The sequence below is a fragment of the Haliaeetus leucocephalus genome, unplaced genomic scaffold (assembly GCF_000737465.1).
Source record: "Haliaeetus leucocephalus isolate CR32 unplaced genomic scaffold, Haliaeetus_leucocephalus-4.0 Scaffold228, whole genome shotgun sequence".
Classification (NCBI taxonomy): Eukaryota; Metazoa; Chordata; class Aves; order Accipitriformes; family Accipitridae; genus Haliaeetus; species Haliaeetus leucocephalus.
In genome coordinates, this window is record NW_010972664.1 from 12,083,276 (window position 1) to 12,109,649 (window position 26,374).

At 38.4% G+C, this 26,374-nt stretch overlaps 2 protein-coding genes across 2 annotated transcripts in view; both read right to left on the reverse strand.

Moving 5' to 3' along the window:
* Positions 1 to 1,708: 1,708 nt before the first annotated feature.
* LOC104831613 (suppressor of tumorigenicity 14 protein-like) lies at positions 1,709 to 24,090 on the reverse strand. The gene is made up of 17 exons (XM_010567296.1): positions 24,010 to 24,090; positions 23,504 to 23,672; positions 22,708 to 22,832; positions 21,731 to 21,798; positions 20,598 to 20,779; positions 20,463 to 20,501; positions 19,481 to 19,700; positions 16,539 to 16,678; positions 15,392 to 15,489; positions 14,257 to 14,369; positions 13,214 to 13,347; positions 9,266 to 9,373; positions 8,055 to 8,174; positions 7,247 to 7,430; positions 6,271 to 6,542; positions 4,537 to 4,673; positions 1,709 to 1,867 (listed from the first exon to the last, which is right to left on the reverse strand). Exons 1-17 carry the CDS (start codon positions 24,088 to 24,090, stop codon positions 1,709 to 1,711), a joined length of 2,349 nt encoding a protein of 782 aa, XP_010565598.1.
* A 1,737-nt stretch (positions 24,091 to 25,827) lies between these two features.
* Positions 25,828 to 26,374, reverse strand: part of TMPRSS7 (transmembrane protease, serine 7) — a 31,067-nt gene continuing 30,520 nt past the window's right edge. The window contains 1 exon segment of the mRNA XM_010567297.1: positions 25,828 to 26,066. Within this exon segment, the coding sequence (XP_010565599.1) occupies positions 25,896 to 26,066 (171 nt within the window). The 3' untranslated portion in view covers positions 25,828 to 25,895.

A 26,374-nucleotide genomic window follows, 5' to 3' on the forward strand; every position in this document is an offset into this window, starting at 1 on the left:
ATGCAGTTCTGATTGCACCTGGGAATTAGAGCTTCAGAGGCACAATCAAACAAATAAAACATAGCCACTTGCGTTTTTAGCACGTGTTTATTGAAAAGGAAGATGTGAATGACTGACTAGACATTAAAGATACTACCATCCCACCCCCCCAAATATAAGCTTTGAGTATAGCTTATGTAGTAAGTTTGACACAAGCATTGTGGGGAGGGAAATGCCCAACACTAGTGCAAGAAAGGAAGGAAAAGCAGTATCAGTGTTAGACACAGGAATCTCACTGTATGCAGATTACAGTGGTAGCTCATTCCAACGTTTTCCCCACATGCTGCCAACGTGGGTCTAAAACTAAACAAGAATCGCATATTTATGTACTGTAGAATAAAAGTGTGCTGTGTGGACAGCAATGACTGGTATTCAAATTGCCAGCTTCATTATTTTATTTTTATACATTAAAGGTGAAAGCTAAACACTTCCAAATACTGAGCACAACTTTAAGACCATCTAGATATATCTTTTATTAAACCGAATACCAGCATTCTTAAGTACCATAAACAGCTTTGGAAACCTTAAGTCAGCTAGGTTTGGGCTGATTGGCTCATAAGGAGATTATAATTATCAAAGCTAGATTTACTGCTAGAGTTAAAGGAATGTGGCTGTCATCTCGTCTTCTATTCTCTTTGACCCCAAGGATGCATCCAACAACATAAACCCCTTTTCCTTTTGTGTCCCTTTCAATGTAGTGGTGGCCATGTGAGCACAGCCCGGGAAAAGATACAAAACAAAAATCCTGACCCTGAAACTCTGCTTGCTGCAGACCGAGGACATCAGGAAAAGCAGTGCAAACCCACCAGGAGCATGCTAAAAATTCACAAAGTGTGCTGGAGCCAGAGCTGGGGAAATACACTTGTAACATATTGCAAACATCAGACCCTACAGCTATGTTCAAATTGTAAAGAGAATGTAAGCAAGCACTAAAGTTTCCTTTTGTTTCATGAACTAAAGCTGAGTATTTCTTTCCTCTTATTTAAACATCGTCCCAAAGAACCTAAATGATGCTCTTCCAGTTCTTTAATGAAAATTTCTTGCATCCTAACATTTGTGATCTGTATATCTGATGTTTTTAGGAAAACACAGGAGACAACCCAAAAGTTACAGCCCAGAACGGAACAGTCCTGCAGCGGCAGCATAACTAGAGAATGAATTAATCTCAGCTTTGTACACTATACTGATTATAGCATTTGTATTTTCAAGAAACTTGAAATAATTGTGTTCAGAATCCTGTAACATCACTAAGATAATATATAGGTGTATATATGGGATGTGGCCATGAATATTCAGATATGTGTATGTGGAAACATATATGGATATATAGATAGCAGGGGAGATGGAAGGAGGGGAGAAGATTTGCGAAAGAGATCTGGCTGGATTTCTGTTACAGGTTCTAACCCATTTTATTTTGGTTTTAAGGCAGTGCTGTTTCTGCTGCTGGGGATAAGGAAGATGAATCCATAAGGAATCTGAAGTTGCTCTGAATCTGAACAGCTACTACTAGGTGAACAACAAATAATAGTTTCTTCATTAAGAAAGTGCATTCTTTCACAAAGAAACAGTCAATGGCACTTTCATGTTACATCATCAGAGATGGACGTGGTAGACTACTGTAGGACGCAGCTTTCATAAGGGAGATGATCTGCGTTTTCTCCTTGGCACATCAGTTTGTATTCTGACGAATCCAGTCATAAAGTGCCGTCACCTTAGTGTATACACCAGGACGATTGCGCCGAGCACAGCCTTCACCCCAGCTCACAATGCCAGCAAGGTACCACCTATTTCCCTTTCCTGTGCAGGCCAAGGGACCTCCAGAATCTCCCTAAAATGAAGGGAGTTCAGCCATTAGTGCGCACGCACACACACACAGAGCACTGTAACAAAAGCTCGGTTGTTTAAGGACAGTAAATACCTACACCTCTCTTTCTCAAATTACAATTTAATACTAGAATATTACTTCTGGATAGAATGTACCCAGCTAGATGTCATATGTTTTCAATTTATTTTAACTTATGGAAGTAGCACACTAGTCAATATAAAGCAATGGCAAGAAGCTTAAAAAATTACTCATTGCTAATGTCCCATTAGAGGATTCATGAAGCAACTGATCACAAGCTGAATGGGGAGAAAAGAAGACAGGGATGGGGAGTAGGAATTCTACTACCATTTGACCGTAAGTTGTTCACAGGTTGAAGGCAGAACTCTTATACCGTGTATTAAAAAAGAACAGAAAGATACCAGACACCCCCAATAAAAAAAAACAAAACCAAACCCAACCCAAACCAAACCCAAACCCAAACCCAAACCCAAAAAACCAGAACAACCCAAAACCAAACCAGGCATGATTAAGTATTATCAGCAGTTTCATAATCAAGACTGTGTTTACATTCACAGAGGGAGAGGAAGGAACAAAGCATAATGAATGTGCAAGTAAGAACTGGCTTCTCAAAGGGAGCATGCCGCTCTGTACAGCGATGCGGAAAAGTAAAAATTCTCATTTAGTTCAGTTCACAGGATCAAAATGCATTCAGGCTCACGAATACTTTGTGCCCTTCACGTTTTAACATCGTATGCCTTCTGCGAACAGAACTCCGAGCAGTTATGAATGCAGCTCATCTCTGCAGCTGTTCCTTATGCATACAAGGCAATCAGCAGCCTCCAGGTTGACCCTGGGGTTTGTTTGCTGCTCCTAGTTGGAGCTAAAACATCGAAGAGGTCAGAAGAAAGCCATGTACTGAAAAAAGAGTAACGATAGAAAGCCTTCATCACACAACAAAACAAAATTATCTAGAGAGAAGTAAAGGAGCCAGAACAGTTCTTCCTCTCTGGCTGGCTGCTGTCACACTGGAAGTTTTGATAATGCAAGAGGCTGATCTCAAAGTGGCTTGAGAAAGGAGGCTACACAGTCCAGCCAATTACACAGCCGCTTCTGAAAGACCGAAGGGGCTGTATGCTGCTGGAGAGGGGAAGGATTCTATAAAGAGGAACCGAGATCAAAGTACATCCTAGAGTGATAAGAAAACAGAGTCTGAAAGAGTAAAAGTTGTATTTCTCATTGTAAGTATCACATCCTCTAAAGATGAAAGGTGTTTGGAAGCTTCACAGAACCTGTGCAGTACATGCACACCTTACGTGTCTGTGAAGAAATGAAACAAATCAGGATGCCCACAAGTCTGGAACTGTAGTAAAAGGGTTTCAGGGTGCTGTGGGGAATTTCCTGAACTGCCGACACCATGTCTCTCTAGCACTGCACAGGAAATATACTAGTGACAGAAGAGAAAGCAATAGCGAAGATGCTACCCAGACTAAGAACTTAAAAGCCCAGAGGGCCAGCATGCTAGGACTCAAACACTGCATATTATGTTGGAAATTGGAACGACCAGTATGGTGTATAGCCAAATTCGTTAAAATGTCCATCTAATAATTCAAGGGCATTGCTTAAGCAACACACTTTCTGGAATAACATCAAACCTCTAAACCAACATGTTGTAGCAAAACAGTTCCACAGTCTAAGGTAGAATGGTGCAGACAAACTGCACAAACTTAAGAAAAATAGTAATTCATCAAATTAGAACTTAGAGACTGCAGGAAGATCCAGTGAATAGTCTATTGTGTATAAATAAGTTTGACCCATTACGAGCTATGATCTTGCAAAAATTATTCTATTACCTTAAAATAGTAGAATTTATATATTACACAAAATTTCTATCGAATTACCACAGTCTAAAATTAGTAACAAGTTTCTCTCCCTTTCCACAGTAACTGGTGTAATAACCATGTTTGTAATTTTGAAAGTGGTTATTCATCATAATAAGTTTAAATACTGATAAAGTACACAACTAATCTAATAACTGAGAAGGAGAATGACGGCAAAGTCAAGACACTTAAAGTACATCCAAAGAGCAGTTTCTGACCATGTGTGTGAAAATAAACTAGGTAATATAACTTATGATACCATGATGTAATCTAAACTAGTAATTATATATGTACATAAATGAACATTTGAAACTAAAAGGCAGCATTGCAACTGCATTTACCAAACCTCTTACCTTTGCCTTTAACATTACTCATCACACTGTTACAGTATTTTATTAATCCCACACCCAGACATCAAAAAAGGAAAAAAAAAAAATCAATATGAATAGCAAAAGTCACAGGTGACCCTAACTTTATTCCTTTATCGTTACATCTCTGCTCTGTTCTTTTATAGGAAATGTAACTGTTGAAGAGGAAAAAGAATTCTTTTCAACACATTTTACCCCTTGACTTTGCAAAGCAACATTTCTCAAGAGATTCAGAGATTATCTATGCCAAATTTCCTTCCTCATTTTGGAAAGCCTTTAATTGCCATGTTAAATTAACCATCCACTCAAGACATCTCACTCTATTACTAAGAAAAAAAGAAAAAACCCACAAACAACAGACAACTCTGAACCATTTACCAATGAAAGTAAATATTACTTTGTAGTTTTTCTACAAGTTCCAGATTACCTGGCACGCATCAACACCACCATTAAGATTCCCAGCACACAGCATACGTGATGTGATAAGATCGTCGTACAGCTTGTTGCAAACACTTTGGTTAATTATTCTCACTCGAGCTTCCTGCAGTGTTTTGGCAAGGTGACCTAGAAAAAATACAAATGGTATTACAGAGGTTATGGTGGTACAAATTTCTAATAGAGATACCACTTGTCAAAACAAAAGAGAATTGCTCCAAACTCAAAATCTACCCAGCTGATGACAGGAGAGTAATTCCCCTCCCTTCAATTGTTGCCTGCCCTCAGCTTTTGAAAGCTGTTGTCTATAACCCTCTAGACATAGAGGTCCCTATGCATCACCTTTCTATTTCCTTGGTCTTTATCCTTATGAACTTGTTCTGCCAGAAAATAGTAAAAAAGCCATGCAAATTATGACTATAATACAAGATTCCATACAGTGTGACTAATTTTGAATGCCATTTCAAACTACGCCCAAAGCTTTTTGATATTTACACTATGGCTGTAATCCAAACATTGTCCAAGTCCTTCTAAATGAAATTTCTACATTATTCTCCATCCTCTCACATCTGGGAAGGAGCTGAGGAATGAAGCTGAGAGGGGAAAAATAAAGAATTAAAAAAAAAAAAAAAAGTCAAGCATGTAAGTCACAAGTGATGCTAAGAGCTTAATTCTGTACTATAGTATTGGCATAAGGTGTCATTGTGAACTAAATATCCTCTGTCATGTTTTGGCCCAACAGTGAATGTAACTTTTTCAATACCTGAATGATAGGAGGAAGTACTGGTTTTTGGTTTGTTTGCTCATTCAGCTCTGAGGGTGGGTTGGGAATGAAACAAGTAAGATAGAAAAATATGTTTTTCTCATATGTCATTATATTAACTTTTAAATATTACCTACATCATTTTGTTAAAAAGCAAGACATTGTAAGAAGGCATCAATTGTAAAGCCATTTGCACTTCATTAGGCTATTATGTTATCATCTAGATCTAAACCTTTTTTTAAAAAGGCGTATTAAGAAAGTGAGAATTACCATAGCATATGACTTCTGATCAAACACTAGCTACTAGGTCTCGGCGCAGTTGTGGGGACCGTGGCAATGCTGAGGAGCTGTCTAAGCCTGGGTTTCAAAGCTGGCTCCCATTTAATGCAGAGACAGAGCCAAGATCCCTTGGGCTGCCCCACCACCCCTCTCCACCTGTTTGCTTTTTCCCTGCCTCCCCCTGCAGCCTGCTCCTCCAAGCTGCACAGGGGCAGAACTCTTCACGGGGCATACATTAAATTGCCTTTGGTTAAGACAGACAAAACAAAGATCCTTCACAATATTTTTTGCAATTTCACAGCCCCCTATTGTCAAACAGACTTAAAGACAAATTCTTTCTGTGCAATAGTTGTAAGTTGCTATTTTCTTTACCTGTAAGATTGCTTATGACCTATTCACCAAATAAAATGAGCCATGAGCATGAAAATGGGCACAGTTTTGTAAATCTACGGTCATTTGCTTTTCAATGGTCTGTGACACCTACGTACGCATATTGTCACTTATCACCTGCCACCCAGGCAAATGTTCAGAGTTCACAGACTGTAGCTAGGGGAACATTTTCTAGCTTTTTATAGACTTACTAAGCAAACCATAGGTACTTTTTCTTACAACTATAAATATTTCAGTGTTAAAGTTTAAAACTAATCCAAACTTGCAAGAAGTATATCCAGGAAATGAACATACTATTTTCTTTTATGGCTCCCCAGCCAGTTACATAGCAGACAGTTCCATAAACAAATATTCTAGAGGTGCTGGGTAAACAAATGGGCTGTACCAGCTCACTGAAGAATACAGACGTCTCCATTTCCAACAGGGCAATATCATAGTCTGAGATTGATTGGTCATACTGTGGGTGGACAATAATCCTTTTGATTGATCTCATAGCTACACGATTGTTCTTTTCATTAGTTGTATGTAAGCCCATATATGCTCTCCATCCCGAAGGAACGGAGTATCTGTAAAGAGAATGTTTTTAGAATGTCCCATTGGAAAGTAATGCAGTGTCAGTTTACTTATTTTACCTACTTTTCAGTATTTAATGAGATTCATCAAAACCAAAGTGAATGGAGTAGAATACCACTTAGGAAGATAGATGCGCTATAGTCTCTGTCTCCCAGAACATTGCATAATGTTTTTACTTACTATTTTGAAAACAACAATTTCCTGGTGTTATAAGGCCAATCCCTTGCAATGAACCATGCTTTGAAAGTCAGAAAAGTGTGTTATTAAAGTCTATTTCCTCCTTGCCACACGTAGAAGGTATGTCTTTTCAATTTACACTACCTAAACTGAACATTGGTGAGTTTTACACTCCACTTATCAATAAATAGTCCTTTTCTTGGGAGAAGAGGCCATAGCTTCTACTCAGAAAATCCCTGCCTTCTAAAATAAAAAATGGTGTTTACCCTAAAGCTAACAAAACAGTGTGTTTTATTATGCAGGAATCACTGGCAATGGAGGCAAAATAATTACTTCAGATACTTAGCGCTTTTGAAGCCAGCAGAATATAATATTGAGGGTTCGTGTAGTGATATCATGTCACAGAGTTATACCCTGTATCAGCTTACCTAGACAAGGAATAGCTACTGCAGACTTTTGAAAGCAACACTGTAAGGTTATTAAACTGCAAATACTCTATGACAGTATAACTTCCTCATACCTCACAGAATCAGAATCCAGGAAGCAATGGGCAGCAGATATGAGCCACCTATTGGAAATAACAGATGCGCCACATACATGGCCATGTGCCCCCATCTGTAAACTTGCTTGCCAAGGCCACTTCCCAGATCTTGCATCTTCACCTCCAACAATTCTGGTTTTCTTAAGCTGCTGTCTTCCACAAGCTAATAGAAATAATTAAATAAAATAGTAACAAGAACCACAAGGTCATTGCACTTTGCTATGCTTAATACATAAACTTTCATCCATGAACCTCAAAGCTTTTGGAAGAAAAGTATTTTCTTATTGTTCAGTTGGTAAAATAGTAAGGGTACTTGCCCATTTTCACTCAATGGGCAGGTCAGGAATGAACCAATCATTGCCTATCCTCCCTCACAGCTTTCTAAAGAGGTTAGTAACTAAAAAAGACATTTAAGCACAATTCTAAGCTGGGCTGTTTCCAAAAGTTCACTTGACTAAAATCTCTTATCTTTGCCCTCCTTACGTAGACAGCTCCGTGGCTGCATTTCACTTGGCTTAAACAAGCACTAAGACCTACCAGTCTATCCTGGAAGTGTGCATTGCTTGACATAAGTCGTCATAGACAGAATGGATCAGTGGATTTAAAATGAAACTGTACAAAATTCAAGACAGATATTTTCATACAGATGTTACCAGGAGTTTGTGGGTTTTTTTTAAATTTACATCTGATTTAATGAATTCTTAATCCAATAATGCTTTACCATAGCACAAACTCCTGACTCAGTTTCCCAAGTCATTAACTAATTTTAAAATAAATGTTACCACACCACAGTTCGTTTCATCAGATCCATCTGCACAGTCTCTTTTCCCATCACACTCAGGATTTGGTTTCAGCAAGCATTTTCCATTGAGGCATTTGTATGCATAAGGGGAGCAATTTTTGTAGGCTGAAATAAGAGAGAGAAGATAGCATCATGTGTTTGGAGCCATGGTTTCAAATGATTAAAAAAAACCTTGCACATTTAATTTACTTGGTTAAAGTTGTTCACAGCTACACATTCCAGTCTGGAGTCATAGTCTGTACTGTGTAAGCTGGTCCCTCTATGGAGAGGGGACAGGAGGAAGGTTCCACTCTGATTAATGATCACACTAATTTCAGTTTCCACTGTCCATGAGGAAAAAGACAGAAGAGCCTCCAGCTGTCCTCACTCCCATTTTACTTAACTCTAAACTGAGCAGGCTAGGCTTGTCAAATCTGTTGTTTTACCTTCACCAGCATTACTGGCATTACGAGTTATAATCTTCACAGTAGATACCATCTGGAAGTCAACCTTTTTGTTTTTAAGTGGAAGTTGAGAAAATTGTGGAAGAGCTTTACACCTCCCTCCAATAAATTTTTGGCTAAGGGCTGTCACAGTTTACTGTGTGAGAATCTTGACAGATTTCAGCAGTAGGCTTCCATTACTATTATTCTTATTATGAGTTGTTTACAGTGACTTCTAAACAGTGGGAGGGATTTTTTTTTCTTTTTTTCAACAAAGAAGGACATACCCCTGGCTACCTCAAGGACCTAAGATTTAGGCAAGGCAAAAATCATAAAGGCAAAATGCAGCAAGTCACTAGGGAGATATTAGTAGTACTAGCAATACCTGTAACCATGGTGGATCTACAGTAAAGAGACCATGCATGGGGCAAAAAGCAAAAGTCCCAAAGCTATTACATCTCTCTCCCTTACATTATTTGGTACTGATCTGGCAGCAGCTGGGAAAAGAAGTGCTCTTCTAACAGGATCACCAGCAAGCTGTGGTTAGGTCATCTAACTAAAATCACTGTTATCTTGGATTTTGCTTCATTAATTTCTTGTCTAGACTCTCCCAAGAACTAGTTATACTCTGCATGTTTTGTTTTCACTATTATGAAACTTGTGCTTTGTGCTAGAAAAAATATATAGAAATACTACATTTATCCATTAAAATAAGCATATTCTTGCTTCTGTCTTCCACCATCTTTTGGAAAATAGCTGAAAATATATACTTACAGCAGTTGTTTTCATCACTGTCCTCCCCACAGCTGTCATCATCTTTACAAGTCTTATACTGATGCCTACACTTCCCATCACCGCAATTCAACTGTTCTGGATTACAACCTGAAGAAAAAAGGTCTGTAAATGCTTTATAAACCAAATACTGGCTAGCAGCCATGTGCTATGCTCCCTACCAGATGTCACCTTGATGTTACTGTGTCATGTTTGCCAGACATTCATCTACCTTGCTTTTGGTAGCCTCTAGTGACAGAGAGACTTGTTGCATTACCTAACTTCTGCTGCACTCTCTGACCTTGGATTACCTTCTGGACACTCTTTCTGACATCTTTTCATTGTTCCCTATCTTCTTTGATGTGCAGTGCTCAACTTGGATACAGTACTCTAGCTGAAAACTTCCTACTGGTGACTGCGAAGATCTTTTTAAACTTCTGTCTTACATCCTAGCGTGACACTTAAAAAAAAAAAAAACAACACACCAAAAACAACAAAAAAAACCCACCCACAAACAAACAAACAAAAACCCCAAACAACAAAACACCAAACAAACACAAAACACACAGAGAAAATCGTATGACTTTGTGACTCTTAGGTCAGCTTTTGAGCCACTATCACCCCCAGCCATTTTTCAGCAGAAAAGCAACTTAGGCAATCCACATGTGTATTTGATTACCTAAGTTCAGTTCTTGTCTTTATTGAATGGAATATAATTTTCTCCATATACATTCTCCAGCTTGTGAGCATCATTTATAAATACATCCCTCTTAAATATGTCCCTTTTTCTATTGTGCGGCACTTTTCCTATTTCATAAGCATCTTCTCTAATCCATCATTTAGATCACTAACAAAAATTATAATATGTCCAATAACAGATACTGGCAGAATGACAGTAAAAATAACCTTCTATTTTGGTAATGAGTCACTGGTAATCATTCTCTGGAAACAGTTTTCTGTATTTTTTCTCCCCGTGTTTCCTTTACTTACTACTGATAAGTTTGTCACACAAGACTATGTCAAAGTATAACTTCTTCTCTCTTTATCCTCTCACAGAGGAGGGCTAAAACAAAATAAAAAAACCCATGCTGGTTTTTAATACCTTTTTCAGTGTTTACAAATAGTTCATTTTGACTACTTGTTGCTTGCTTTTTTTTTTTTTTTTTTTTTTGGTAGCTTAACTTGTAAAGATTGGTGTAAAATTCCCTTCTCATTTTTAATGTTCTCTCACTCTTTAAAGAGATTAATTACACAGCCTCTTCTCCAGACTTTTAGATTTTCACCCACATCCTTCATGTGATCTTAAAGATAGCCACCAATATTTTCAAGATAATTTCAGCCAGTCTCTAAACTTCCTGGAACAAACTGTTTACAGGAGAACACAAACAAGAAATAATTGCCCTACCACAATCTATTTCATCACTACCCTCTGAGCAGCCTTTCCAGCCTTCAGACTGATTGCTTGAAGGAATGTACGTTCTATCTGCACATCTAAGGACAAGCTAGAAAAAATAAGAAATTAATGGCACTAGAAATGCTGTTACAGTCTAAATGCATTAATGCAGGAGTGTACCGTGAAGAAATATTAAAACGGTTATTAAAAACCAAAGCTAGTGTCATTTATAAACTAAATTGCATCTTAAAAAAGGAATTGCTATCTTACTTAGCATAATCTGCCAAAGATTTTTATAAAGCAGCCTGTATTAAGTGAATCAATATTCACCTAAATGGACTTAGAGAATTAAATTCACATTCACTGCCTCACTCTAAGGGTTGAAAGTGATTCAGCACAGATACATAATTACTACCGATAGCTAACGCCTCTTCAAATTGTTAAAGTAATGTATTTTACACAGAAGCATCTAAGGAGAAGAAAAAAAAAGGTCAAAACTAGGCATTCTCTGTAGTATTAGAAATACAAATTTCCTGACATTAAAATGTTGTAGAAATTAATCTCTGCGCTACTACACTCCAATTTCATGTCTGATGTGAATAAGTGCTTTATCAAACACTTTTCAAATCTAGTAATTTCATTATGAAACAGCCTTTCACCAAGAATTTATTTCACTTTCACTTAAACTAACAACTAGTATCGACGCTAAAGTGTTTCTTTGCAATATATCAGTGATGTTTGTTCTCTTCTACTTTTTCAGATAGAAGGACGGAAAAAAAAAAAAATCTGTGGAAGAATAAGTAGCCAAAAACTCTTTCTGCCCAGGCCAAGATGACTTAACTTTCTTTTTTCCCCACTAGCACCACAGACAAATCAGCAGCTAAATCAGATTGAAGGACCAAACACATTTGTCCCACATTTATTTAATCAGTTCCAATCTGGAGTCTTTTAGTCCTCTTTGCTGCCTTGCACATGACTCTGGTGGGAGGAAAGCACCCACTGCGCAGCCAGCACTAGCTCAAAGCAGGAGTCTCTCTGTTCTCTTCACCGCTCCCTGAAGTTATTCAGCTGATGGCTAGCATTTGCTTTCGAGGTCAACTCATAGCAGTGCCTGTGATCTTTAATAACTGTGCTTTGGTAGGCTCCCGACAGTGGGAAGAAGTTAATCTGAGGTGGGTGACTGCAGGTACTAAAGACATGGGAGAAAATAATTATTCCCCACTCCCTTACTATTGCTACAGGCAAGGCTGTCATAGAAGACCAGGGCACTCAAGACATTCTGCTCTCTGATAGCCTTCCACAAATACCTTTACTGGATTAACTTGATACTGACACATCACAGCTAATCTACCCCTCCTGGTGAGTCTTAATACAGATCCCGAAGATTGTGACCAAGGATTGATTACATGGCTTTGAGCCATCTGCTCATAGCTGGCTCAGTGCTAGAAAGAGAGCAGAGCACACAGAAATTAGACTTGTACACGTAATAAAGACTGGGGATTTTCTCTGTTAAAGAAGGTATTCTTACGCTTTGACTCGTCTCTGAACTGTTTTTGAGCAGTAACCAGAGTCACCGTAGGACACGGTATAGTTTGTAACTTTTTCCGGTAGAAAGAGACATACATTTGTGGAAAAAGAAATCCCTGAAAATATCTGAGTCCTATAGAATGACTGACCACAAAATCTGCCACTTATTTCTAAAGAAATGCATGAAGCAAGATTCTGTACCAGAGATCTTAATACGTAAATACTTCTAAGTCAGCAATGACCAGAACCACACTCAGTCACGCAAGCTGAGGATCTGAAGAGGTTTCATAAACTGAACTGATCTCTTGAAATCACAGGGAACTTTAGCTACCTAGACGTTAATTGGGTAAAGGAAAGAGAAGGTATTTACAAAGAATATATTGCAGATCCATCTTCTTTAAGAAATAACCCAAGTAAATACGTGTATCTCCTGAAAATCTCTGTTTCACCCTCTGGAAGCACCCCCCAAAATCTAATGCTGATCCAGAAGTACATAGACTGGGGAGTCAGGAAAGGGCTATAAGAAACCCATATTTGTGCAACAGCTGCTAGCAGGGAGTCCTCATTGACTCTTAGTGAAAACTTAGTTTGTATAAACCTGGAAGCTGATCCATAGCATGTTGATTTGTGACTTTAAAGAGAAGACTAACTATTGATGGTTAACTTCTGTTGGCAGACGAGCTGTGCTTAGAGGCTCTCTGCCATACTGTTTTCATGTTGCAGTTTGGCTATTTTAAGAGGTTAGCAAAATTCCAAATAATTAGATTTACAGAAATTGAGAAATTTTACTTCCCATTTTACAGAAGTGTTGTTAAAAGTTAGAAAATAAGTACTAAAAGATGCTTCTAAAGGCATCTTTTATCTAATTTTTTACATCTATTTGTTGAATTAAATACATAACATTTTAAACATTCGCGTCTTACAATTAGGTTGAGAAAAAAAGGCAGGTGGATTTGTATATGGTTGGTCTGTCAAGCATGGTTTCTCGAACGTTTCTCCTTAAAAATTTAAGTACATGCTTATTCACTTACGGTCTGTGTGACTGAAGGCTTTGTATTCAATATAAAACCCTCTGTGGGTGACCAGTTCATCGGAATGGAAGTTGATTGTGACAGAATAGCCATATTCTCTGTGTCTGTTGTTTTCTGAAAGAGCTTTACAGTATCTAACAAGGCAAAAGTGAGAATAATTAGTTTCTAACCAAACCGACCATTATCATCCAGCTACCTCTCCTTTTACTAAAGGGTACCAATGCCAAAAAGCTTTAAAATAAATAAAGATCAGCTGTTTTTCAGTGTTAAAACAGCCCAACAGAGGCATTAGAAAGCCTATTTACAAATGCCTTCCACTCCACAACTTTTCTGGGCCTAGCAGACTTTGAAACAAAATACAGCAAGGTGATCAATGTCAGAATCTACCGTATAAGCACAAACCGCTTTTCAGCATGCTTGACGTCAGATTTCCCATTTAGGTTTGCAAACCCAAAGGCTACAAATCCAGTAACGGAATCATACAGCCAAATCCAACAGCTGTTGCCGGTTTCAATGCACTCCTTCCAAGAGACAAATTACTCTGAATACTGTTTTTGGGGGTTGATGGGGGGGGCGGTTCTGGGGGCAGGTGGTGGTGGTGTTTAAGCATACACATTGCAATTTTTCTTAATTACAGAAAACAATTACAATCACTGAAGAGTAAGTGGTATAGAAAAATGAAACTTCAGATGATGCAAGCTCTTCACCCATGTTCAGACCATTGCCAGGAATTTACAGTTCAACTGCAGCTGCATAAAATCCTGTGGTTTTCTATGTCATTGCTCTTAAGGGGAACAACAAATTAAGTAAATGCCTATCACTGTAGAAAAGGCAGGATGCTTAAGTTAACATAATGACAAATATTTGGTACTAGGGCAGGATTAAGAATATTGTTCTGCTGAAATTCAGTGGAAGTATGCTGATTTTTGCTGAAATGTATCCTTCTACAGTGGAAGTGGTGAGACGTTTCTTCTTAAGTACGGTATGTTGCGCAGAACATTGAAGTGCAAATTAATATGTCAGAGAACGGTGTATTTACTCACCTAACCCCATCAATTTCTAACCAGTCTTTATCACATTTACTGGACCCTGGAGACTTCTCTTGAATTTGTATTATGAGGATTTTTAATGAGAGCTTGTAGTCAGGCAATGGTGCCTAAAAATCAAAGGATAAATATCCTGACACACGCATCCACAAAATGAAAAAGCCCGTGCTTCTAAGATGGTAAATCTTGCTTTACTTATTATCAGATTGAAAATACTGCATTTTTTATTATGCAAATTGGCACCTCTGAAGGATCAAAAAACTTTGCTATTTTAAACATATATGGAAATCTTTTTAGACCCAACTTTGGCCAGACTGTGACAGCTAAAGGAGTGTAAGCCTTCCTGCAGCCAGCACAAAGCACTGTATCTGAGGTTCATGCTACGTTTGTACTGCCACGTGTTCCAGTAGGTCAAATAAGAGATTTAAGATATCTATGGAAGCTGGTCACTCGATTGCATTAGCTATGACCTCTCTGGTTTAGAAAGCTTTTTTCTTCCCTTTCTTGCATATAGATGAGTGTTTTGTGCTACAAGCTGCTAATAATTTTCATTGAGCAGGTGAAAGGTAGAGACTGTTACTAACTCATAGACATGAATAGCATACTTTTCCAGGGAAAGGCAAAAGAAGTAGTTAAATGCTTAATGGAGCAACAGATAAACACACCAGGGAGTTGGTGTAAATCATGAGCAGATTCTAAAGTCCTGCCAAACAGCTTGCTGGAAATCCAGAGCTGAATTTCTGAGCCAGAGAAGGTCCTGTTTCTGCAGAGTTCAGGGAAACACAGTGTGGGATCTGTCATATGAGGCATGATTTACATGACCATTTTTTCTTTCTAACACAGAAGCAAAGCTCTGACTACTAGCAATTTTCTCTGGCTGCTAGGAGTTGTCATCTTACCCATCACTGTGTTTGTGCCGTGAATAATACTCAAACTTTTGCAAGCTGGCAATGTTTCCCTCCCATAGCTAGCACTTCTACATAGGACAGGACTTCTCTGCCTGAGAAGTCAGGTGCAGTGGTCTTAGTAGGTTTTCCCTCCATTTCACCCACATTGAAAGTCATTTCTCCCAATTTTATGTCTATATCATAAAGCAAAGTCATCATGACTCAGAAGAGTTCCCAGCACTTACTCTGATGATCCAGCTGCAGTCAATGTTTGGTGGGTAGTAACTTGGGTAATAGGGGGAACTCAATGTCCCATTCCAGGAAATATAATGACCACCACACACTGGGAGAGAAATATATCAGCAAGGAACACAGTTATCTCAGCTGGGGTAAAGTACAGAGCCTACTTCACTTGCTAGGTCCCTTCTCTACGTACAGAATTAGAAGAATGGGTTGTGACAGTACTAAACTCAGGTTTTGCCTGCATTGACAGAAAATTACGTAACTTCCACTTCCCCAGCATGCTGAATTTCTCTTATTTTTGGATCCAATTACATTTAAGGGTAAGTACAAAACACCTCTGACCAAAGATTTTTAAAAAACGTTCTTTCATAGTAAGTGGAAGAAGCAATTAAATGTGGACACAACAGACTTTCCTCCTCCAATTTACTTCTGACCTTCCTGTAGACATTTTCAAAAGTTAAAAAAGCAATCAGCCCAATGAAGTGAAACCTCTAATTAATTTCATGTAAACCAGGAAGTTTGTGTGTCAGTTCAGTCTGAAAATTCATGCCACATTTGAACAATCTCTTTGAGGTTTCGTTTTCCACCAAGAATTCTTCTAGATATCCAGTCCTTAGTGCTTTTGGTTCCCTTTAGATAACATAGTAAATGCAGACAGGAATATAACAGAAATTAAGACAATTTTGAAAACAGCAATATTTTGTAGCAAAACCTGGGCTATACGTCATTTGGAATGCCCATCTTCAGAACAATGAAGCAATTCTGATTTGTAACATGCATGGGATGAGTATTTGCCTAAGAAGCATCCACACAGACATAAGGTGAAATGTATAAGCTTTGGAGAAGTTTATGCTGACTGCTCTGCTACCATTGCTCAGTGTTAACCAGGTAATAAGAGTAATGGCTGGGAAGTATGGCTTGGGTAGTAACCAGGAAGAAAAATCTCCCAGACCAAAGAATATTACCCTATTCTTTGTTCAGTTCTCAGACTTCTTTTTTTTTTTTTAAGGTGGATCAGAATGACAATTCCCTGACTTATATGCCAACATTCCTTCCCCCCAGATACGTTCAGGCAATATCAACTTTTTTAGAGGCAACAGCAGGAGTAAGTGTGCTTACATCGGATGCTTATTTCTGTTAATTACTCACTGATCTTAGGAACAGCTTGAAAGTGAGCTTTTAATATGTTGCTTTCTTCTCTTCGGTCCAGTGAGAAGGTGAGCAACATGACATTACTTGATGAAGTTAAACGTACTACAGGAGGAGTCCAGGCCCCAGGTCCACACCATCTGAAATATTACAAAAATTGCATTAAAAAAAACCCCAAACATTTCCCACATTCCAGTCATCTTTGCTGAGAAACTTCACAGAAGTAACACCACTCTTGTCATCTGCATTTCAGAAGTATTTCCCTGGCTACCACTTCCCTTTTATTCTTCCACCCAGTCGATACAACACAAGATGCTAGAGTTTCCCCAGCATTGAGGCTTAGTCATTCAGGGTGAACATCACGGATGTTCTTGCCTAACAGGTGTCCTGGAGTTCTCAGACCTGTAGAAGGATCAGAAAGGCAGTGCCAGGTTATGATACCTAAGTAGTGATAGTGACACTGAGAAGTCGTGGGTAGCATTAAAAGGACAACAAACGCCAGCGCAGCAGTGTTGAGCAGCATCTATGCAACAAGCCTAAAGCATTTGCAATCTATTAACCTTCAGCTTGGTTTCATGTCACAAAAGCTGTCACACAAGATGTGAAGCCCCATGCATGGCAACTATTTCTTCTTATTGTGCTTTTTTTGTTTAAATGAGTTAATTTATATCCTGAAGCTTGAAAACTCACTACCACTTGTAATGTGAGATGCTGTTTCTTGCATCTGTAAATTCACTCTTATATTTATACCATTTTGAAATCCACAGCATGTTTTGAATTTCTTTTCATTGACTGACAGATCTGCGCGTGAAAAATTTCTAACAGTTTTTTTCTGTTTCTATGCACAGCAAACAAAAGCAATTAAGATCAGATCTCACAGTAACAGAGTATTTCCATCACAGCCCTGCATTGAGTTCTTTGATGTCACTGAGATCCAGAGTGGCAGTATTAAAATCAAATTTTTGAACCTTAAACTGAAAGTAGTCATCTTCTGCTTTAGTAGGTCATTCCCTGCTCCCATTCCATATGGGACACCAGACAATAGATCTGTGATTTACCTCTCTTTTGCAGACATTATTAAATTCTTTTTATCATAATTCCAGTCAAATTCTTTATAAAATGAACAGTTTGAGTCCCCTCTGCAGTGCCATGTGGAAATCTTTCAGCACCTTGATCCTCTACCCAGCTAACAGCCTGGCTTATCTTCTAGCTGGAACTTTTGTCACAGTATCATCAGAATAGCAAGGCAAACACATATGAGAAGAGCTGTCCGCATGAGACGCCTACTTCTACAGTACGTCTCAAAATCCTGGCTCACTCTTTAGTATTTGTCACTGAATAGCTGTATTACTGCAGTTGACAGAAACTGGTGAGAATTATTTTAGTCACCACTTGTGATCCTAGACCTGAACGTCAAGGAATAACAGCTAAATAAAGTGATTCCTGGCCATCACGAATATTGGAGATATTATTATTAGTTCTACTGCATCTGTCCTAAGCTAAAAGCTGCTAGTGACATACTTAAGTAGAAAACTAATAAGCATATGCAAACACACAGATTTGCTAGGGTGGCAATAAAAGTAACCCAAAAAAGCCAATTTTTTTTTGAGGTACCATCAGGCTTTTAACATAATTTCAGTCACCAAATTCTGTTCCGGTTCTTTGACAGACAGACATCAATGCACATTCTTGAATTTTCTGTCTTGCAGCTGACTGCATCAATGTTCTCTGGACACATTATGTCATACACCTGTGTTAGTTTTGTTAGGTGCTTTCATGCATGTGGCCCACTCTACGTTTCTAGTTCCTAAAAAGCCGAGCCATTGCTAATAATATGCAATCAAGTAACAGTCTCAGCAACAACCCATAACCAGCAGCAGAGCAGATGCAGCCCAGCATCAGGAACGGGATTCTCCATGCCATGCTACAATCCAAGACTAAATCCTTACAAAACCCCCGTGTTCACTTCATGTCTGGCCTTCATGCCAACAATGGCAAGCTCTTGTGTCTTGTTGCATAAGGAGAGAAATAAGTCTTTTAATAGAGCTGAAGAGGACCACCTACTCAAGTAAGTTAAAGCACCACTAAATAAGTGCGTTTCAGACACTGTTAACTGAACCTGCATGCTCAGCTAGCCTCTTCCTGAAAGTTCTTTTTAAAACAAAAACACAAAACAAAAGAACAAAAAAAAATTCCCTCCTTGAAACCATCCATCCTCAGATTCTAAAACTTGTTTATTTATTTTGTTAATGAAGAGATGTTCATAGTGGATAATGTGTCCATATGTGAAATTTGACTCTGGAAAGAGGAAGCAGTGTGGCCACTGAAAGTTAAATATCATCTGATCTCACTTATGCAAATGGACTACACATTGACTCTGAGGGTGGAGCCTTCCATAGACACACCATCACTGTTATGAACAGGGATTTGCCTGCTATAAAACATGTATTTTCTAAATGTAATAGAATACAGTACTCTAAAAATACTAAAGTCTGTATCTTTTTGAGCTGTGACAGTAATTGTATGAACTCAAAACCATTAAAAATTAGTCATAATGTAGACTAAACCCAACGAGAATTTACAACAGGCTCCCCAGGGAAGTGGTCACGGCACCAAGCCTGTCAGAGTTCAAGGAGTGCATGGATGACACTCTTAAGTCATACAATTTAGTTTTAGGCAGTCCTGCGTGAGGAGCAGGGAATTGGACTTGATGATCCTTACGGGTCCCTTCCAATTCAAGATACTCTATGATTCTAATTCATTTGGGGGGCGGGGGGGAGGATAATATGGAAGATATTTCGTTGCCTTATACAAGATTTTAAATTAAATTGTATTTGGAGTCTTAGATTTTGGAAGCCTGTTTAATATCAATTTGATATCGCTACAGTTTCAGAGAGTTTCTGTACAGCTCAATAAAACATCTTTGTTCTGTACTATCATACCTTGTAATGATCTTGTTCTGCAGAGGAAGAAGGAAATCATATGCTGATAAGTGGTGTGATGCACAGCTCTCTGGAGTGACACCATGCAAAGTGATAACTACCAGTCTCACCACATAGTTAGAAGGAACTCGCAGCCTCCATTGATAAAAAGACTTTTTGGGATTCATCAGAGTTAGAGTCCTGTTGTTACCTGGCTTGGCATACAGGTCAAAGGATACTGCTATACAAAAGAAGCTAGATCAGTGGCTGAAAAACTGTTAAGTTGAAAGATAAATTAAGTCATTGGGTAAAATTTCAGAAGAGGTGGCAACAATTGCCTACCCGCACTTCTTGACTGCTCTAGTCTCTTTTTTTCCCTTACCTTCCAGCTCCATCCCCTTTTCCCTACCAGGATGCATCACCTCCTCCTGCTCTGGCCAAGGAAGCACAATCCCTCATCACCACCACCGGCTCATCGCACACTCAGCGAGCAGGAGGGGACTTGGCTGCAACTGCTACCACCCCTGCCTGAAACCTACTGCTTCCTTTGCCATTTTCTCTTCACGCCATTCTGTGCAACCAGAACACCAAGTATATGAAGTCAATTTTGAGGTGTGCTTGATACGGAGAAACCAGGCAAAGGGAATTAAAGCTCTACAGTATATGACTGATCACTAACTATGAATAACCCAAATTATCTAGTTCCAAGGCAAATAAATTACATATCATTTTGTATAGTAGCTTTTTAAAAGATACGAAGAAAAGGAGCCACAGCTCAGTTCAGCAGGAACTATTAAATTTCAACCATTCTAGTCAGAACATCAAAATAAAAGCTGTAAGGTATTTTCATCCCAGACTTTATTTGGAACACAGGCCAGGGAGATCCCTAGTCTGGTTTGGTTCGTAGGCCCTACAGGTATAAGAATAACTGGGAAACTGCCATTTTTCTGTTACAGGATTTTTTCCCCAAAAGTGATAACAGTTGAGATAGAAGCATAATTACCTGATTTTAGCATCACATCATATTCTGTGGAATCTGAAACTGAAATTTAATAACTATCAGCCATGCAAGACAAAGACACAAACCAGAGAAAGACAAATAGACAGAATAGGTATTAAATGACAGGTACATTGTTACCAAAAAGCTCCATTGCAACAAGATCAAAATCTTCCTCCCCAGAAGAACTGAACGTATGAGATGCTTGTTTACTACTGATTTCTTTTTGTTCCACTGGGGTTAACTTTTTAAGAGAAGCAACCATATCTTGTGGTGCCCAGAATGTATTCCAGTAGTAAGCTCGAAGTCCAGACTCTCCTTCACTGTGGAGGGAAAAAACCGCATCGCTTTATTTAGTATTTTGGACATGCTTTCCACTGGTCTGCATTTTTGGCTTGCACAGTTTCATAGCCAGTTGAACTGCTGTGCAAAGTGTTGCAGCTGAACATGGTGGCAAAAAGCTCTCTTGTTTAACAATTGTTTTTTCTATACAGTAGAAATACTTTGAAAATATGCTGCTTAAACAGGTACTCACTGAGACTGAAAAATACACCTCTCGGAAAATTCTTGCAATAATCACATTACCGCTCCAGACACATTTTCCTTAATATTTTTTTAACTGAGGCTAGCACCATATAACAATTTAATTTTATGCCTATACATTTGATACAACATTTCACACAATTCTTGTTGAAGTAAACAATCTGTATGTGTACATATACAAAGTATTACTTAAGTAATTCAAAGAGACAGTCCGTCACACTCCTCCTTTCAAAATGTACTACGGACTGACCTTTCAGAAATTTTCAGAGCCTATCAGGAATGTAGTAGCTATCTGCTCAATGTATTTACATTTCTCATGAGGAACTTAAGTAGAGTGTCCTACCCAAAATTATAACTCTATTTTTTGTTCTGAGAGGTTAAAAAGGAACCTCATTTAAACAGACAAAACCAAAATAAGATTCTGCAAAGTGGTAGAGGGAAAGCCTGCTGAACTGTGATTTCAAAAATCAGAAGTAGATGAATAGATTACAAAGCAATCCATAAACCAAGGAACAATTAATCAGACTTCATTTTTCTCACGGATTCTATAGGGCAAGACATTAGTCACACTATTAGCTAGCTCACATACTTACGTGCATTTCTGCACTTTTCATTCTCTGTTAGAGTTCTGCATCTTTTTCCAGATAACTAATTTAAAATGCAGGAAAAAAAGATAAGACAAACACAACTGAATATCTCAAATTTATACCATATGCTGGAACAGTACGCACCTGAAAGCAGCCACTACAGACTTCAAGTAGTACTTTCCCAAGGAGGAAGACTCATGTATTTCTGCAAACTTACAGTTAAATAATGGTAAAAGAAAATGTAAAGCATTAGATATTAGTATCAATATAAACTCTTATGCTATAAAGTATTTGAATTTTTCTTCCTTTCCTCTTCTTCACCCCTCCCATATTACAAGTACTATCCATCATTTTCACAAAATGTATCAAATAAGAACCATAAATGTGCATTCATTTCCACTAAAAAAAAATATATTATTTTTAAGTCACATCACATTTCAAGACCATTGAGATAGCTCTTGATAATTAGCTATGAAAAAGAAGCCTTTATGAATACCTTTATATTTTTATTTCAGTCTTTAAATTTCCAGCATATAATCTGGACATGAGCAACTTGTATTGGCTGTGCACAAAGCAGCTTTGAGACACTAGATTACCTCTTTGGGGAAATACAGGGTAACAGAGAAGTTCTTTGTGTTTAAGACTGCTGTTCACATGTATCCAGGAAACAGTATTGATCTCACAAATAGGAACTCACATAAGAAGTGCAAGAAAGCAAGCATTGTTGTGGGGAATAAGGGAAAACAAAACAAAAAGTTAAGCATTGAATTGGAGCTATAATTTAAAAAAAAAAATCAAACAGAAAAATGTAGCAAGGAAGACTATTTGAGCAAAGTAAAACAAAAAACATACTCCTAATCCCTTTAAGAAGAACAATTTATCCATAACCTTGAAGCCCCCAGGTTTATTACCTAGAAAAATGTTGTCCTTACTGTGAGACACACAGCTGCAGCTGTTTAGCTACTTTGCTAAAGCTGTACACCACTGAGGCATTTACTAGTTTTAAATTTATTATTTTGAAGGAAAAAAAATTGTGAGTAACTGAAGTCTTCTCCTCATTCCCAGTCTCATTCTGTAATAAATATTTTTTAAATTATTGCTACACTTTTCTGGGAACTTACATAATTTTGGATTGCTTCTGCTTGCAGGAGGAATTTCTGTGACTTTGGATCATTGAGGTCATTTGTATAAGTCAAATTAGGAATTTCTACACTTCCACCGATATAAATATAGGAGAAAGCTGGAGCTGAGGAAAAAAAAAAAAAAAGATAAAGAAATTAGCACACCTACTAACATCATGGAAAACTTTCCAGAACAAGAGGCTTGCAGAAGCATGTATTTGTCCTTGGCATCTGTAGGTATTAGTTCTTAAGAGAAACATGCAGTAATAGCCAGAGTGCTGAGTCAGTCCCATTGACAGAATAATGCCCAGAAGGAAAAGAGAGGAATCAGGTATGGGTTCAGAAAGGCATTTCTACCAGGAAGCTTTAATTGCTAAACTTCCATTTTTTGCAGCACTATCCTCCTGAAGAGATACAGTTTTAATGGCTGTGTTGAGATCTGGGAAGGAACATACAAAAGTTAGGTACCCATTCCATTTTGGGGAAGTGACTAGAAGACAGACAGTTAATTCCTATAGGTTCTTGGGAAAGATGACAGTTATAATAACGATGGTATTCACAAGCAGAGACAAAAAATTTAGAGATAAAATACATACCTTCGTTATTCTTGTGCAACCACCAACTGCTAATTATTGTGCATTTTGTTGCTTTAGCAAACACATGAAGGAGAAGAGAAAGTCAGTAGTTTATACAAGTATTACGTGCTTATCTGCTTAGTGCAGAGCTTTTCATACCAATCATTCACACAGTGCAAAATACTCATCCCATCCAGACCGTGCTGGGAAGTAACACTTACAGAATGAATAGTGCAGGACTAGCACGATTACTGTAACTATTAAAGAAACTATAGGTAATGTTCCTAGAAGCCATCTTCTCCAGAAAAACAACCTCATCCACTTGAAGAAACAGTACTTCTGACACAAGCCTTCTCGGCAGGATGGGCAGTAGCGAATATGCGGACTTTCCTAGAGAAAGACATGGGAAGGCATCAATTAGTAAGACAACAAAAGAAGAGCTATTGTACCGTATTTTAGTATATTTACCTTTTTAGTTTTTAAAGAGGTTTAAATTGAGAAAATATCTTCCATGTTATCAGCTATGTCACACGCGAAACCTACATATTTCTTGGCTGCTTGTTTGCACCATGCATTTCAAACTATGTAAATGGGGGGGGGGGCGGGAATTGTTATCTCTTTGGTTAGGAACAATTTGCACATGAAGAACAGAGGTCAATACACACCAGAGTGGGTAGAGAGATCATTTACTGTGTTCCTACTGTAAAGCTTAGCTGGTATCTCTTACCTGCCCTGCAGTCTGCTCAGAGTCGTATGGAGCTGGTATGCTGTACACAGACACCCGGCTGGAGGGGAAAGCCCGTATCATGATGCCTTGACAAATGCCTTTTGACAAACCTAATAACAAAATCCTAAGTGAACCTCATTTCTTAAACACAACCCAGAACAGCATGGTGCTCTCCCTGCCACGCATACCAGGCTTCTCTCATTTCACCTTTGCCATACTGCTTGAAGCTGGAGCCAGCTGATCTGTGATCAAAGAAGGTGGGGAGGAAAAGTTACCATCACTGTAACTCTTTGTTTTCCTAACTCTCCAAGTAGGATATGGATCCCATCATTTGAAAACAGATCACTCGCTTCTTTCAGAAATACAAGAGTAGGAAATAATTTATGACACAATGCAAAGGACATGCAAGCCATTCACAGATAGAAAGTCCCAGAGCAAGGTAAATGAGGCAGCTTCTAACAAACACCTGGTGGAATCCACAGAAATATTTATGAGAGAGAAGAAATGCGCAATTCTACAGACCACAGGAATTTTCCAGCCTCAGGCCGGTACCACAGAATAAACGCAGTTTGCTTTTGCAATTGCAAAGCAATTCGTGTTCACATTTCCTGTTTGAAATTAAAGAGAGTTTTAGGTCAGCAAACCAAGTTTGGGGTATTCTGCTTGTAAAATAAGAAAATTAAGGATGTATGTATTTTATACATATTGAGAGAGCGAGAGAGAGCACAAAGAACAAAACCTAGAAAAAAAACCCAAAACAAGCCCAAGAAACCTCAGCCCCAGAAAACAAAAAGGGAACAAACCAACCCCAACACAGATCACACAGAGACTACAAAAGGGATTAACTGGAAGTCAATCCTCACAGCTCAGGAACGCAAACTACAACTGTAGACAGACTGCTTTGTTCAAGTCCTCTTTTTTTCAACAGCCTATTGCTGCTACTCACACAACCTGCTGACTGATGCTTTGCCCCTTCCTTCATAGGAAAGAAACCCACAGAAAAAGCCTAGAGGAAATAAAACATCTTTTGTGTCATCTCTAAAAATTGTATCAGGATTTTTTAAAATTATATACATTCAAGAGAACCCAATTCCATAGCAGTACCTCTCAGAGGGTAGAAGCATCAGTTTTACTTAGGCAAGGACAATATCGTTGCAGTAACACTCATCGCCGTGTTTACTCATCTTGTTAAGTTTGCCTGAAGATAAAGAATTCAAATTCTGAAGTGGATGAACTTAAATATGAGGAAATAAAAGAGGTAGTAGCTCCAAATCATGCAGTTAATTAAAATGAAAGTTGGAGAAGGAATACGACTAATGCTTTGTTCCATGCTTAACTGCAGAACTGATCTCCAGAAATGAGGGCCCTATGGATTTGAGAGGATTGAGTTCACTTTTTGCAATCCCTCCTCTTCCTCTCTCTGTCAGCTGTTCTTGGTGAAGGAGGTAGGGAGTAGTATTTGCAAGAGTACTAACAGTTAATTGCTACTTCACAGTTACTACTGTATTGGGCCATACATGTCTCAGAGGAGATGACGGAGTAAGACTTAAGCTCTGTCTGTAGGTGGTCAACTGTATCTTCAGCTTCCTGACAGCTGATTGCACACGCACTTAGCTGGTGCCTGGAAAATGAACACAAAGTGCCAGAAGTTTATTATTGCACCTCCTCCTGTGTTTCCAGACGTCTGCACAGAACAACCACCACAAAGAACAGTCTCTTCCTCTTTCACTAAGGTTTGAAAGAAGAGTATTTGTTACTTCCATACATGTACTCCAGAATCAGCAGGAAGACATACAAAGAAATTCCACCACAGAACAGTTTTACCAAATAAGATTTTTAATTAAGAAATCCAGGACATGTTTCATTTCAGGAAAACAGTTTTCAGGTTACAAGACTGAAGGCACATATTTGTGAATCCATGGTGCAAAATTTGACACTCTTGTGTAGACACCTGGGAAATTTGGTCTTCCACATCCATAACCCCAGCTAACAATGCCAGTCAAAAACCATTTTCCACCTCCATTGTTTTGACATGACAATGGTCCACCGGAATCACCCTAAAAAGAATATATGAGTTGTATGTGTTTACAATACAGATTATGAAAACTGGGACAAAATTCCACAGGAGATATTTTGCCTGAGTAATTCCAAAAGTGATTATATTTTCCTATTCACATAGTTCAAACCATCAGATAGTCAACAGGCATTTTTTTCTTGAAGTAGATGGGATTACACAGTTGTACCAAAGTTTGCTCTTCCACAGGAAAGAGGGCTAGCTCTCAATCTTTAAAGACACTAATAAAGATATTACTTTTAATGGACTAGATCTGAAATTCACATTTTGTTTCCTAGCCTCAAACTTACA

What these genes read in the sequence shown, in the direction of transcription:
- LOC104831613 (XM_010567296.1), bottom strand. Translation starts at nt 24,090, where the DNA reads ATGATACGGGCTTTCCCCTCCAGCCGGGTGTCTGTGTACAGCATACCA. An exon ending in TCTGTAGTGGCTGCTTTCAG is followed by an intron (nt 20,780 to 21,730) that starts GTGCGTACTGTT and finishes TTCCCTCCACAG; the next exon opens with TGAAGGAGAGTCTGGACTTC. An exon ending in ACTGCAGCTGGATCATCAGA is followed by an intron (nt 14,370 to 15,391) that starts GTAAGTGCTGGG and finishes TTTGATTTTTAG; the next exon opens with GCACCATTGCCTGACTACAA.